Consider the following 15,124-nt stretch of genomic DNA (forward strand, 5'->3'; position numbering starts at 1 on the left):
AAAGATATTTCCCAGGTATATTTGGTCTTCATCCATAGTTCCTGAAGACTCTGCAGAGTCTTAAAGGTGAAATGGGTGTCTTATCATGTTAATGAGAGACTTCAAGACAGGCTGGAGGTTGAATCAGCCAATGGCCAATGATTTGGTCGGTCATGACTATGCAACGAAGCCCTCACCAAAAACCACGAACAGCATTTACTCTTCTCTTGGATCCTGCTTCTCTGTCAGAGCAAGCTTCCACTCTTTCCCCAACCTCCAGGAGGATAGAAGTTCCTTTATTTGGGTCTTTGCTCTATGTATCTCTTCATCTGGTTGTTAACTTGTATCCTTTACAGTATCCTTTATTAAACTGGTAAACAGCGGGTGTTTACTTGTGTACTGTGAGTGGCTCTAGCAAATTATTTCGAACCTAAGGAGGAGGTCATGGGAAACTCCAGTATGTAGCCAGGAGGTCAGAAGCACAGGGAACTGCCTGGGGCTTGCAACGGGGGTCTGGAGTGGGGGGTGGAGGGCAGTCTTGTAGGACAGAGCCCTTAATGTGGGGAATCCAGTGCTAATTCCAAGCAGGTACGTCAGAATTGACTTGAATTCTTGGACACCCTGCTGGTGTTTGGGAACCTGGAAACCCTAAAGGAGTAATATTGTTTTACTGCTGCATAACGTGTGTGTGTGTGTGTGTGTGTGTGTGTGTGTGTGTGTATGCACATACAAAAAACGCCAGTAGTCATGAAGGGAAAGACAGTAGGTGAGTAATAGAATAGCTGCTACCCTGGCCCATATCACTATTGGCCTGTATCATCATGACTGCCAATTTGTTAGGTTCCACTTAATAACTTTTGAGGGCAGCAATGTTGTTTCTGAAGTCCCTTTTACCCCATATAGCCAATGGCCTGGCAAGTTTGAATAAATGTAAAGAGTATTGTAAATGGAAACTTGGGGGACTCTCCCCACCACCTTTAGAAAGCCCTGGGCGAAAGTGCCCCAGTGAAGGGAACAGAGGAGTTGTTAGTATAAGGAAAAATGTGGTGGTATCTAGATCAGAGAGGTTGGAAGCCAAGGGAGGGATTTCAAGGAGAGAGTGTGTATCTATCTGTCCCATGGTCCAGGGACTCTTGTTTATTGTGTGAAAGTCGTTGAATCTCTCTTAACCTCAGTTGCCTAATCTGTAAAATGGGGATAATAGCACTTACCTTGTAGGAATGATGTGAGGACTCAACAAAATAATGCATGTAGACTGTTTAACACAGAGCACATACTGAGAGCTCAGTACTCCTTATACTTTATTATTGTTAATAGGAGGTTGGGGGGCATGGTTACTGTCTCAGGACCTGGTTGCTGTGGCCTGAGCCCTGGTATCCACTGCTCAAGCTGGGCCTGTCCACTCTTGAGGGGCTCACAATCCAGCAGCAGGGAGTCCCCAGTGATGCCACCGCCATCTTATCTGCTTCAGCTGTTCATCCAGTCAGAGACTACAAGGCTTGAAGGAAGGTGCTAGCCCTCTTCATTCTCTGACTTGATACTAAGGAAGGATGAAGAAGAGGACGCTCAGAAAAACCTTGTTGATTTATACTAAATGACATTACTCCTTCGTGGAGATGAAAGAAGAGAGGGCGGGGTGAGGAGGTCAGGAATCCAGGCACTGTGCCCCCTTCCACGTGGTCTTTTTAGTCCGTAAGGGCAAGTGCCCATGACAAATATGGCGGTGGCAGCTTCGTGCACGGGCACCTGCCGGGGTGGCTGTCCCGAGAGCCGCGCGGAGCCAATTGCTGGGCGGGGGTGGAGGGAAAAGCTGGCGAAGCCCCCAGCGGCGTGCGCGCAGACGCACTGGCTTGCACCTGGCTCCCGGCGGCCGAAGGAGTAGGCTTCGTCTGCCTCAATTGCTGCGAGGTGCTGGCCCGCGGCCGGGAATCGGGACAGGAGCGGGCCTGACTGGGGGCCACTTAGACAGACTGGAGGGGGACAGGAATACTGTCCGCTCTGGACGTCCTGCGGGCTGCCTGCAGGGTCCCTAAGGTAATCAGGGTCTGGGTGGGAGAATCCTTAGGTTAGGGTGAGAGAGAGAAGCTTGGGGTCAAGGGGCGGGGGTTGAATCCTTGCAGAAGGGTTCCCTGGGGGGCTGGGGTCTGTTTCATTTACACATCAGGCCGTGATCTGTTTCATTAATTTAATGGTTCTTAACCCTCGTGGCCTAGTAGAAACACTTGGGAAGCTTTAGAAGAACTTAGATGCGCGTCCCAATCCCTAGAAATTCCGATTTAATTGGTCAGGGGTGAGGTCTGGGCCTCGGTATTATTGAGCAGCTCCTCAGGTGATTTTAATGTGAAGATGGCTGGAGAACCACTACTTGTTTCAGCGCCAGCTATTGAGTTAAGCGTTCCTGGGTTGATCCAAGACTCCTCAGTGACTTGGGAGGGGCATGGGGTCCTAGGGTAAAGTTGCTAACCCTCCAGTGCTGCGATAATAACCTGGGGAGGTAACGGGAGAAGGCCCCTCCCCCAATAAGGTGAAAGTTCATTTCCAGCCTGAGGAGGAGGATAAGCCCTAGAATTTGGGATGGAGGATGGGTCTCCCCAGGCTGCCCCTCACACCCAGCCCTGCTAGGGCTGGACGCTGTTGTGGGAAGCCGGGCAGGGGTGTGAAGCAGGAAGCAGACAATTCAGAGGTCAGTTGCTTTTTGAGAAAAAGACACACCTAAAATTTACCTATGGTATTATACCTTTCAATTTTATTTGATACTCTTGAGGGCAGACAGAATGGAATTGTTTTCTCCTGTTTCACAGATTAGGAGTAAACTCAAACAGCTAGTTAGTGATAATTCAGACTTGACCCAGGGCTCCTAACTCCAAATTATTATGCTTATTAGTAGCTTTTTCCTTCTGCACTAACTGCTTCTCATACAGTCTCTAGTCCTTCTGAAGGGAATTGGGTGCAACACCCACTCTCCTGATGCCCCTCACTCCAGGGGCCCAGTCTGGTATTCTTGGTTTCCTCCACCAAAAGCATCAGCCTCCCATCCACCAAAGGTTGGTTCAGAAACCAGGGAGTGCAATTGTTTCTGTCTTTTCTAGTTCTTTATTTCCCAGAAGGCTCATGGGGAGAGTTTTTACATGATGAGCCCCAGGGGGCTCCTTCCAAACAGATCTGATTCTGTCACCTCACCACCCCTGTGTGCCTTCCCAACATCCCACTCCTCAGGATAGTCTTGTGGGTGGTTTACAAAACTCTTCCTGATCTGGTGTCTTTCTGCCTCCCTGCTCTGAGTTCACTTCCTGCATTGTATTTGTTTTCCTTAGCACATGGTAAAAGTTTAATAAATGTTACTTTTTGTTATTATCACTATTCCTCTGTGCACCTGTTGCCTTTCTGTACAGGTTTTACTCAGCAGGGCACATCAAGGTTCCCCAGGTTGCCTCTTTCCGACTCCAAAGCCAAACAGAATGCAGAGCTAAGGGGGCACAGCAGGATCTGGTGGTAACACTCCCCCTAAGGCTGTTGCTTTTTAGGCTGGGGATGTCCATATTGGCCTTTTAGGGGCAGATCAATCCAGCAAATATTAATTGAGCACCTCCATCATGGTGAAAGAGCATGGTGGCAGCAGGAAGCAGAAATGGGGAGGTGGAGGGTGGGTTTGATCTGGCCCTGCCCTTAAGGAGCTTAGGGGCTGGAGGAGGGTAGAGAGGCCTTTGGATCCTGATACAGGAGGAGCCAAGGGATCAGAAAAGAGAATACTTGACTAGGTGTACTAGGGAAGGCTAGTGCCCCTGAACTGGGCCTTGAATCAACAAGATTGGTAAGATGGGGTGTGGGGAGTGATGTGAGAAATACTGAGATTTTTTTAGTCAAAAACACCTGTTTTGAATCTTGGATCTTGGCTGCAGCCTCTTAATAGCTATGATTTGGGGTCAGTTATTTAACCTTCAGATCCTTGGTTTCTTCATTATAAAATGACAATGGAAATAGTAACAGGAGTTGTAAAGATTCATGATGGCAGATGTAAGAGCCAGGCATATCCGATACACCTGAGAAAAGGTATGTAGTGACATTTAAGGTATTTTAGGTGGAAGGAACAGCATGAACAAAGGTGTGGAGGCGGCATTTAAAAAAGAATTTGGGCATGGCAGGGTAAACCAGGAAGTGAGAGTTATCAATGTTGGGTGCAGGCAAGACAAATTCAGTCATGGATTTGGCAGAAAGGGACACTGACTGAAACCCTTTGAAGATTACGAAACCAAACTTCAGAGACATGAAAAAGAATAATATAATGGCTACTGATTTTTGAGGGTCTTCTATGTGCCAGGCACTATGCTTGGTGCTTAAAACCCTTTTCATTTTAGTGCCACAGCGATCTAAGAGGTTGGCATTATCACCCCCACTTTGTACATGAGACAGAGGCCCAGGGAGAGGGAGTGGATGGCTCAAGGCCACATGACTGGGACCATTCCAGCAGGGGGGTGGGGACAGGCTGTGGGGGCCTCCATCAGGCTCTCCCACCAGGTGCCAAGGTGGGGGTGGAGTTGGTTGTAGGTCACAGAATATCTCACCCAGGTTATGCAACTAGGCTGGTGTGGGCTCTAAGCTGTTCCTCTCTGGGAGAGGCAGGGCTGTTCTCTGCTGGGGTGGACTAAGGGTGGGGAGGGCCAGTAGGGGAAGGCATTTCCTGGTGGAGGAGCAGAATCCAGAAAAACCACTAGAGTGACCCTGCACACTGCTTTCCCGGGCAGAGGCTTACCTGGACAGACTGCCTCTGGCTCTGCTCTGTGGGGGAGAGTTTTTCTCTGGCACTCCCAATCATGGTATGTCTTCCTGCTCCTTGCAGGCCCTCTTCTGACTTTCCCCTCTTATGCCTGACTTTTCTCTCAAATTCCCTTCCTGCAGGAAGAGGCCAGATTACCACCATATTCCCCTGCTTCTATCCAGATCTGTTATGAGTGAGCCTAAGAAAAAGCCAATTTGTGAACATCTTCCATGTGACAGTGCTCTGGGTTTCCTGGATATTAATTTAATCCTCCCTGCATACTTACAAAGATAGGCATTATTACTTCCTTTCTACAGGTGAGCAAAGTAAGGCTCAGACAGGTTAAGTGACTTGCCTAAGGCTATACCCTTAGTAGGCAGTACAGTTGGCATTTAAAACCAGGCCCTTCTGGGCATTACAATTAGCACACATAATGTAGGGGGGGCACACAGGGAAGGCAGTATAGCACAGAGAAGACAAGTAGTGACTCTATAACGTCTTACTACACTGTGGGGACTTGATAATGGGGGGAATCTAGTAATCACAGTGTTGCTCATGTAATTGTATATTAATGATACCAAAATAAAAAAAAAGAATATGCAAGTTTAAAAGAAAAAAAACAACAACCAGGCCCTTCTGATGGCAAAACTTATACCCTTTTATCTCAGCACCCTTGAGATTTTCTACTGTTGCCCCATTGTGGGGGCAGGGAGCCAGCTGGTGGAGGCTGGGGACTTTGCCCTCAGGATTCACCTACTCCAGCACCCAGAGCAGGTCACTGGACATCTGGGTAGGGGACTGGGAGGCTTTACTCCCTTTGGACAAAGGCTTTGGAGGTGAGGTAGGGTTGTTGAGAAAGGCATTGGAGAAGCAGAGGAAGTGACTTGGGTAAAGGATAGCACAGAGGCATACACTGTGCTTTACAGCCCCCAAGCACTTTTAAATTAATCCTTACCCCATCCTTGTGTGGTGGATATGGCAGGTCTGAGAGGCTCACTGGTGATAATCTTTAGGAGTGCTCACAGCACACACTGCTAGGGCTTCAGAGCCTTAGGAGGGTGGTCCCATGTTGCAGAAACAGGTGTAGAGAGGTTAAGCAAATTGCTCTAGGTCACCCAGATAGAAACAGTGGAGTCAAGACTTCAGAGAACTCCAGTTGTGGCTTCTTTCCACTATGTTACTTTAAAAATGCTGAGGAAACATTTAGGGTGAAGGGGTATGTTCATGATCCCAATTGCGAGTGTTTCACAGGTGCATACACATTCAAACTGATCAGACTGTACACCTCAATTATACCTCAATAAAACCAAAAAAAAAGAAAAGCTGTTTCCATCAAATGTTCCTTCTGGGGCTCAAGGTCCCCAGGGAGAGGCCCTGGGGGGATCACCTGGCCATTCTGCTCTGGGGCAAGATGGGATCACTGAGGCCTAGGAGAAATTCTCACAGACTTAGCCAATGGTTTCAGGTAGTTTTGGCAGCTTTTTTTCCCATTCTGCCACCACCAGGTGTAGAATGGCACCAGGTTGGCATGGGGGTAGAGGGCTGCATGCAGATCTCCTGAGTGCATTTTTCATTCAGCTCCCAATGGGCCTGAGAAAGGTTGCAGTGAGATTCCCTCCTTATTCTCCCCTCAGTGGCTCTTTCTCTACCAGTTAGTCACTCCTACAGCAAGACTGGTGAGGCTCAGTCTGTTCCCTGAGAGGGAGATAGGTGGCAGAGACACAGGCCCCACTGTGGGAAACCCCACAGTCAGGTTGGAGTGCAGGGCAGAGGCACCAGTGGGGGCCCAAGGAGTTGGAGAAGGTCTCTTGGACATAGTGCTGGCTTCTGAAGGACAGGAGGGATGGAGAGGAAGAGATGGGGGGATGCTTCTGGCAGGAGGTACCATCAAGAACAAAGGCCTGGGCAGAGGAGGGGTGGCTTGAAGATCTGAGGGAGGGCAGACTGCAGAACTCCTCGAAGTCTGGGCAGGGAGGGGAAGCCTTGGTGGGTTCTGGGGCAAAGACAAGTCCTGGAGGACACTACTGGTGGTCTGGGGCTGAAGTCAGCTTTCCAGGTCCTGACCCTGATAGGAAACAGAAGTTTTGGCTCTGTGCACACATGTAGATGAGGCTCATGGGCAGGCTTGGGTCACAAGGACTCCAAGAAGAATAGCCCCTAAAGATGTGTACAAGTTTCCTGGGGCTGCTGTAACAAATTGCCATAAACCGCATGGCTTCAAATAACCAAAATTTATTCTCCCACAGGTCTGGAGGATAGAAGTCTGAAATTAAGGCATCACTGGGGTCATGTAATCTCTGGAGGCTCCAGGGAAGAGTACTTCCTTCCTAGCTTCTGGTGGTTGCCTGCAGTCCTCAGCATTCCTTGGCTTGTAGCCGCATCATCCCAATTTCTGCCACCTTCTTCACGTGGTTGTCTTCCCTCTGTATGTCAGTCTTTGTGTTCACATTTCCCTCTCCTTATAAGGACACGAGTCATTAGACTAGGGCTCACCTACTCAGTATGATCTCATCTTAATTGGTCATATCTGCAAAGACTCTATTTCCAAATAGGTCACACTCACAGGTATTGGGGGTTAAACATATCTTTTGGGGGGATACAATTCAATTTTCAATTGGGGGTTTGAGAGAAGGTAGTCCCCATAGCTTCCCTCTGGGGGTTATTTTTCTGAAAAGAGAACAGCTGCTTTGAATCTAAAAAAAAGAGTCAGACTTACAGGGACCAGCACCAGTGTCACCTGGGAGCCTGTTAGAAATGCAGAATCTCAGATTCCTCCCCAGACCTACTGAGTCAAAATCTACATTTCAACAGACTTGAAAGCATGTTATAATTGGAGAACTGCTCTAATAAAAATCTGGCATTAATTTCCCATCTGTGGTCAGTCTAGCCTGCCAGTCTCTGTGCACAGTTTGGCCTGGTTGGAAGCCAGGTACCCACGGAGTCCTTTGTTCTCTTTCTTCATGCAACATGCTCTTGAGGTTCTCTCCCATGTGCTGAGGTCGCCCATGCACTTGCCTTTTCTAGAGAGCATCAGGCTTGCTGAGCCAGTACCTTCGTTGCATTCTTGGGTTGTGTCCAACTTTTTGCTGTTGATAAATGTTGCTGCCATGAACCTCTCTAATGTTCCTTTGGGGTTAGTTTCCTGAGGTGGGATTTCCAGAATCAAAGTGGGTGAGCAGTTGTGGATTCTTACCACATCTTACCACTCCTATACACCTATGGAGCCTGACCTGGCAGCAGGTTTTCCATTCTATGCAAGAGTGCATAGGAACCCGATTTGGGAGGTCAAGGGGAAGAAAAGGCTCTGGAGCCGGACAGGCCAGGGTTCAGATCTGCTGCTTTTTGGCTGTATGACATTGGGAAAATTACTTAACATTTCTGGGCTTGGGATTGCTTCTCCATAACATTGTAATAGTGCTATAAACTGTAGGGATTTTATAAAGGTCATTATGACACCACCATCATGCATTTATTGAGCACTTTCTGTGGAGTACCTCATTTAATCCTCACATTTCCCTGCAGAGTAGGAATGATCATCTTCCTTTTCTCTTTTACAGAGGAGGAAACTGAGGCATGGGTTAAGTAGCTGAGATTTTTATACTGAACGTACATTGTGTGCCCAAGCCCCGAGCAGTCACACCCGGACCGCTGAGGTCGGGTGATGTGAGCACACCGCCTGAGCACACGACCCACTCAACGCTTGTTGGATGTCTGCCCCCGTCCTTCCCACGCCTTTATCAGTTTCTTTGGGTTACTCCCGGGTAGTGGTATCTAGACTAGCATTGTTACAGAAGTACATCCTTGGTGATTCTCCAGCTTTGTTTCTCGTACAAACTTTCTCCCAGTGGAAATGAGTCTTTAAATGACTCAGAGGTCTGGGGTCAGGAACAGAGCTGGCTCTGATCCCTGCAGCTAACTGGCTCCTTCTTCCCCAGGGACAGAGGTGGCCAGACCGCCCATGACCATGAGCACTCCTCAGTGCTCCTGCAGCTGAGGCTGGGCAGGCAGCCATGGGGCTGGGCGGGCCCCCGGCCTGGATGCTGGGCCTGCCTATGGCTGTGGTCTATGGCTCCCTGGCCCTCTTCATCTCTGTCCTGCACAATGTGTTCCTGCTTTACTATGTGGACACCTTTGTCTCAGTGTACAAGATCAACAAGGCTGCCTTCTGGGTCGGAGAGGTAGGCCAGCACTGGGGTGGCCAGCCTGGGTGGGAGCCGGGTGGATTGCTGTGCTGGGTCCCACCCAGTCGGAAGCATGGGATAGGCCAGGCTGCCCACTGAGACTCAGTAAGAAAAGCTGAAGCTGGAGGCTTTGATGACTCTCCTAAGTGGGAATTACACCAGCTATCCTGGCCACTAGCCTATGAGCCATTTTGTTCTATGTATTCACATATGTAATAGATTATAATATATTCACATATATTAATTTATCAGCTGGATGCATTTATAAGCTGGGCCCTGGATGGGTGGGAGTTTGATGGGGGCAGTGGCTGGTGGAGTGGGTTTTAGCAGAGGGACTGGCCTGAGCAAAGGTTTGCAGGCAGGAAAGCTGTGGTCATCTCTGAGGGATGATGAGCAGGCTGGGGTAGGGAGAGCCCTGGAGAGGGGGTTGCCTGGAGCCCACCTGCCCTATCGTCCCTCTGCCCACAGACGGTGTTTCTTCTTTGGAACAGCCTCAACGACCCCCTCTTCGGCTGGCTGAGTGACCGTCAGTTCCTCAGCTCCCAGCCCCGGTTTGTGTCCTAGGGACAGCTCACCCGTGAGCCCTGCCTATGTTTGGGGTGGGGAAATGACTTCAGCTATCATTCAGGCTTCCTCCCTTCCTGAGGCCAGGCAGGCTTTGTCCAGGTTGGAGAGTGGCCCTGATAATTATTGGCTTGCTTGCCTGGAGAGAGATTTACCCCCCTTGGCCTATTGGGCCCTTAGGACTGGGCACCATAAGCAAACACTCAGCTGCTTCTGACGGATTCCATTACCCCATCCCTGCTTGGTCCCATCACTGCCCCCAGCCCTGAGATATGGGTACCCCACCACCCTTTGGTCATTATTCCTGGCATGCTGGCAAGGGAGCCAGAAGAGGGTATACCTTAAGTTGGAGGCTGAGGACTCAGGGCTCAGTGGGACCACCCTGCTGTAAGTCTACATTCTGGGCCTCATCCCTCCTCTGGGGCCTAGGGCCTGGGGCCGGGGGACCTAGAGCCTGCAAGACTGCAAAGGCATCTCCCCATAGCCCTCTTTTCCCTGGCAGGTCGGGTGCTGGGCTCTCCTCAAGGGCTGTGGTGCTGGCACGGGTGCAGGCACTGAGCTGGCATGGGCCGCTGCTGGCACTGGCGTTCCTGGCATTCTGGGTGACCTGGGCCCCAGCTGGCCTGCAATTCCTGCTGTGCCTGTGCCTCTATGATGGCTTCCTGACCCTCGTGGATTTGCACCACCACGCCTTGCTGGCTGACCTGGCCCTCTCAGCCCATGACCGCACCCACCTCAACTTCTACTGCTCCCTCTTCAGTGCGGCTGGCTCCCTCTCTGTTTTTGCCTCTTACGCCTTCTGGAACAAGGAGGACTTCTCTTCCTTCCGTGCTTTCTGTGTGGCCCTGGCCGCTGGCTCTGGGCTGGGCTTTGTGGGGGCCACACAGCTGCTGAGGCGGCAGGTTGAGGCAGTCGGCAGGGAGCCGGAGTGCCCAGCCCTGGCTGTGGATGGCGGGTGAGTGGCCAGCCCCCACCCTCTTCACTCCTGCTGTGCTCTTCCGAGGGTGATTTCAGTGTTGGTGCGGATGGGTGGCTGCCCTGGGGTTGGGAGTGGCTCCAGCTCATCCCCTAGACCATTCTTGACAACCCTCTGCCCTGTAGCATATGTGGAGAGGAGCTGCTTGTGGGTGGCAAGGAGCCAGGCAGCATCACCTTGGGTCAGTACCTGCGGCAGCTGGCACAGCACCGGAACTTCCTGTGGTTCGTGGGCATGGACCTGGTGCAGGTATGGGAGCAGTCCCTCACTCCCTACCCAGGATGGCTGGGGTATGCCTCACTCTAGGGAATAGGCCCCTCAAGCCTGGGAAGTCAGTTCTGGGCTTGTGGGAGGACTGCTGGGTGATTGGATGGCAGGAATACATGTTGTATAGTTAGGAGTCCTGGATTCTAGCACCATCTGAGCTCCTAAGCCCCCGTGTGGTTCTAGGCAGGTCTGTCTCTCAGGGCAGCAGTGTCCTCACTTACAAAGTGAGGATATAAAAAAGACATGTCTTTTTGGGGACTCTGTGACAATCTTTATATGACACCAAGTACCATAGCTAAAACATAGTATATAAGCTAGCAAAATTTAGAAACATTGTTTTTATGTCATTGAGTTTGTTTTACTAAGGTGTTTTGAATTGAAAGGAAAAACTTTCAATTGTTCCAGTGACAATTTTATCATTCCTTCTAACTCAGCAAAATTCAATAAGCAATAGAATTGGGTTTAGGTTTTGTTCTGCACGTTTCTTGTTGAGGGGCATGGGAATACAGGCCACGTGTGCTGTCTCGCTGGGCCCGCAGCTCCTCACTGCCCCTCTTGGTTTGCAGGTGTTTCACTGCCACTTCAACAGCAACTTCTTCCCCCTCTTCCTGGAGCACCTGTTGTCAGACCACATCTCCCTCTCCACAGGCTCCTTCCTGTTGGGTGAGTGGTGGCTCAGGCAGGCTGGAAGGAGAGGGACTTGCACCCCAGAACCCTTAGTCCAGTTGCAGGCACAGCCACCTCTCCAGGCCAGCTGGGTGCAGAGAGCAAAATCTGCTGGGGGGTTGCAGCTCCAGTGCCCTGTTCTGTTTTCCAGTGGAGGAGGAAGGTGGGGCTGCCCTCATGGTGGTCCTCTCAGTGATGGTACCACCCAGAAGTTGTATGGCACAGTGGCTGGGTGCCAGCGAGGATTGCAGTCTGGCAGGCCTGAGTGTGTTTTGACTCTGTGCTTATTCCCTGTGTGGCTTTGGGTGTGTTTATTTAATCTCTTTGGCCTTTTTCTCATCTACAAAGCAGGGATAATGATAATGGTAAATAAAAGGGTGTGGCAGCTCTTAGCACAGAGCCTGGCACATGTTGGTGTTCAATCAGTGTGAACTCTGATTCTGATTGCTAAAATGTGCATAATTGTGGCAACTGTGGCTGTGCCCCCTGATGAGGCCACGCCCCTCTCTCCAGGCATCTCCTATGTCGCTCCCCATCTCAACAACCTCTACTTCCTTTCCCTGTGCCGCCACTGGGGCGTCTACGCGGTGGTGCAGGGGCTGTTCCTGCTCAAGCTGGGCCTGAGCCTGCTCATGCTGTTGGCTGGGCCCGACCACCATGGCCTGCTCTGCCTCTTCATTGCCAGGTACGTCCTGTTCTGCCCCTGCCCCCACCCCTGCCCCATCCCTTCACTCCGGCCTGCTCTCTCTCTACCCAGCAACCGTGTCTTCACTGAGGGTACCTGTAAGCTGCTGACCTTGGTGGTCACTGACCTGGTGGATGAGGACATGGTACTGAACCACCGCAAGCAGGCAGCCTCAGCACTTCTGTTTGGCATGGTGGCCCTGGTGACCAAGCCAGGCCAGACATTTGCCCCCCTGCTGGGCACCTGGCTGCTGTGCTTCTACACAGGTGAGGGCCCAGGATTTGGCATGGGGCTTTCAAGGCTTCAGGGGGCACAGCTTACCCGGTGCACCAGCTGGGCTCTGGGTCCAGGGAGGGAGAGAGAATGGCAACTGGCTGACAGGCTGGGCCACCTTGGCTGCCAGTCCTCCTTTGTTTCTCCCCATGGGGGCAGGGGAGCTGGGTCTCTGGATCTTCTGTTCTTCCAAAGCTTACTCATTCATTCGATATGTGTTGAATATTTTCTCTGCCAGGCGCTGTTTTAAGCACCTCTAGGAAGACAAGAATGAATAAGACAGATAAGGTGTTTACCATCATGGTACCTGTATATTCTAGCCAGGTGGGGGGGGTGAGGTTGGCAGTAACAGCAGGTAGCGATAACTGGAATGGTAAACATAGACAGTGTGACTGAGAAGCGACTTAGTGTGGTCAGGAAGGTCTGTCTGAGGAGGTGACACCAGGCTGCAAACTGAATGTCAAGAATTTGTTCTAGAAAGATCTCAGTGAATCCCAGACAGAAGGAGTGGCAAGTGCAAAGGCCCAAGGGGTCAGGAGTGATTGGAAATTGAGGCTGGAAAAGAGGAGGTGGCTGTAGACCAGGGCAGGGTTTGGATTTTATTCTCGGTGCAAAGAGAAGCTATTGCCGTGTATGTGTGGCTTAAGCAGGGGTGTGACATGGTCTTACGCACGTTTCTTAAACGTCACTCCAACTGCTGTATGGAGGATGGACTGTAGGGAGGCTGTGGCAGAGACGATGGAGGCTTGGAGCCAGTGGTACTGGAGGGCTGGAAAGAAGTATTTCATAGTTGCAGGGAGGGGAAAGATTGGCTTTTGGGAGTGGTGAAGTTAACCCAGGAATCTAGGAGGACTTTGAAGTTATTGGATGGATGGTGGTGCCATTCACTGAGAAGGGAGGTATGGGAGAAGCAAGTTTAGGGGAGGGATCAAGAATTGTGGTTTGAACATGTGCGTGTGACATTTGAGATGTGGCATTGCAGACTTTGGGGACCAGGGCTGATGCTGTTTCTGTGCTCTCACTCGTCCTAGGTCATGATCTCTTCCAGCAGCCCCCACTGGCCCCTGTGGGGAGTGCCCAGCCCTGGCCAGAGCCCCCGGCCCCACCCCCAGCGCAGGCCCCAACACTCCGCCAGGGCTGCTTCTACCTGCTGGTGCTGGTGCCCATCATCTGTGCTCTGCTGCAGCTGTTCACCTGGTCCCAGTTCACGCTGCACGGGAGGCGCCTGCACGCGGTCAAAGCCCAGCGCCAGAACCTGTCACGGGCCCAAACCCTGGACGTTAAGACAGTGTGAAAGGTATGGAAAGGCCACCGTGCTGAGGGCACTGCTTGCTGCCCTGGGAAGAAGCCATTTTTGCCAGCTTGACATCCTGCTCCTCGCCTTCCCAAGGTGCAGTCTGGAGGACAGATGGCAGAGTGGGAGCTTCTGTGGCTGAGCCAGGAGTACCACTGAGGTCTCAGTTCCTGTTTCTCCAACCCAGCTAGGGCAAGGGCTGGGCCATACATGCTCAGGGACCTGCTTCCTCCTATGGGGCAGGAGGAAGAGGATCAGAAAGGGAGGGGTCACATGGGTTGCTGCGTGGCACAGAGGCCTATCCCACTATCTGGGTGGGGCTGGTGCTCTGTGCAGGCTTAGGAACCATTTCACCCAATCAGGGAAAGCTGTGAGTCCCACCTGCCCTCTCCCTCTATCCTTCCAGTGGTTTCTGAGTCCTCTGCTTCAGCTGTGCCTGAGGTAGCATGTCCCCGCTGCTGCAGGGCTCCCCCATCCCCACCCAGCCTCAAAAGATGTTTGTTTCATCAGACTGATTAAAGTCAGTCATTTCTACTCCCATTTCTGAGGTCTGTGTTGTGTGTGGGGTTGGTGGAACAGGAGTCTGCAATAGGAAAAGCACTGAGTTTTTTCCCAGAAATGACTGGGTCGGGAAGGCACTCGCATCAGATTCGCTGGGGTGGTGGGGAGAGCACGTGGACCTGTGGCCGTGTCGGTGCCTGGGAGCAAACTGACCTTCAGGCCTGCAGTCAGGCCGTGGTGCGTTTCCCAGATCCCACTGCTGGACGCGGTGGGCAGGGAAGAGCAGCCGCTTCTGTGCCATTGTTCCTTAGCCTTGGGAGTCCCTGGGGAGCTTTCCAAGATGCTGGTCTGAATTCTCTTCCCCAGGATTCTGAGTCCATGGGACTGGGGTCTGGCCTGGGATGGGTTTTGGAAAGCTGTGTGGTGGGTTATACTGTGCAGCTGGGACTGAGAGCGTTTCCCAGCCTCCACACCTGAGACATCTGAGGCCTGATAGTTCTTGTGGATGTTAGCAGCATCCCTGGTCTGAGCCGACTAGATGCCAGTAGCATTTCCCCTCCTCCCTCCAGTTGTGATAACCAGACGTCACCAGACATTGCCAAATGCATCCTGGGGGTACAAATTTGATCCTGATTGGGAACCTGTACTCTAGGCCAGTGGTTTTCTGAGGGTCTGCACAGTGGCCAAGAATGTAGGCTTTCAGGCTATACTGCTTGGGTTCAAATCCTAGCCAAGAAAGTGGCTCTTTATTTATCCATCTATAAAGTAGGTAACTTTAATACTCACTTTGTAGGGATGCTGGAGGATAAATGGGTTAACATTTTTAAAGTGCCTAGCAATTTTTTCCCAAGTATAAAACGGACAGAATATTAATCAGAGTATCTTGAGTGTGGGCCCCAGGAACTACATTTTAATAAGCTCCAGAGCTTTGTATCCACATGCATGATTTGAGTCTCTGAGTTAGAGGATGTGAAGAGCTGCT

The 15,124-nt window shown here is 51.2% G+C and overlaps 1 protein-coding gene across 1 annotated transcript; it reads left to right on the forward strand.

Annotated features, from left to right (window-relative positions):
* The first annotated feature begins 1,818 nt into the window (after nt 1-1,818).
* MFSD13A (major facilitator superfamily domain containing 13A) lies at nt 1,819-14,181 on the forward strand. Its single transcript, XM_036899021.2, has 10 exons — nt 1,819-2,013; nt 8,671-8,913; nt 9,385-9,467; nt 9,983-10,435; nt 10,582-10,705; nt 11,290-11,386; nt 11,903-12,074; nt 12,147-12,340; nt 13,379-13,644; nt 13,738-14,181. Exons 2-9 carry the CDS (start codon nt 8,746-8,748, stop codon nt 13,639-13,641), a joined length of 1,554 nt encoding a protein of 517 aa, XP_036754916.2. The 5' UTR covers nt 1,819-2,013; nt 8,671-8,745; the 3' UTR covers nt 13,642-13,644; nt 13,738-14,181.
* Nucleotides 14,182-15,124: the final 943 nt, after the last annotated feature.

This window comes from Manis pentadactyla, chromosome 8 (genome assembly GCF_030020395.1).
Source record: "Manis pentadactyla isolate mManPen7 chromosome 8, mManPen7.hap1, whole genome shotgun sequence".
NCBI lineage: Eukaryota > Metazoa > Chordata > Mammalia > Pholidota > Manidae > Manis > Manis pentadactyla.

Coding starts and splice junctions, on each gene's coding strand:
- MFSD13A (XM_036899021.2), top strand. CDS start 8,746: ATGGGGCTGGGCGGGCCCCCGGCCTGGATGCTGGGCCTGCCTATGGCT. Junction 10,706..11,289: donor TGGGCATGGACCTGGTGCAG/GTATGGGAGCAG, acceptor CTTGGTTTGCAG/GTGTTTCACTGCCACTTCAA. Junction 12,075..12,146: donor CTCTGCCTCTTCATTGCCAG/GTACGTCCTGTT, acceptor CTCTCTACCCAG/CAACCGTGTCTTCACTGAGG.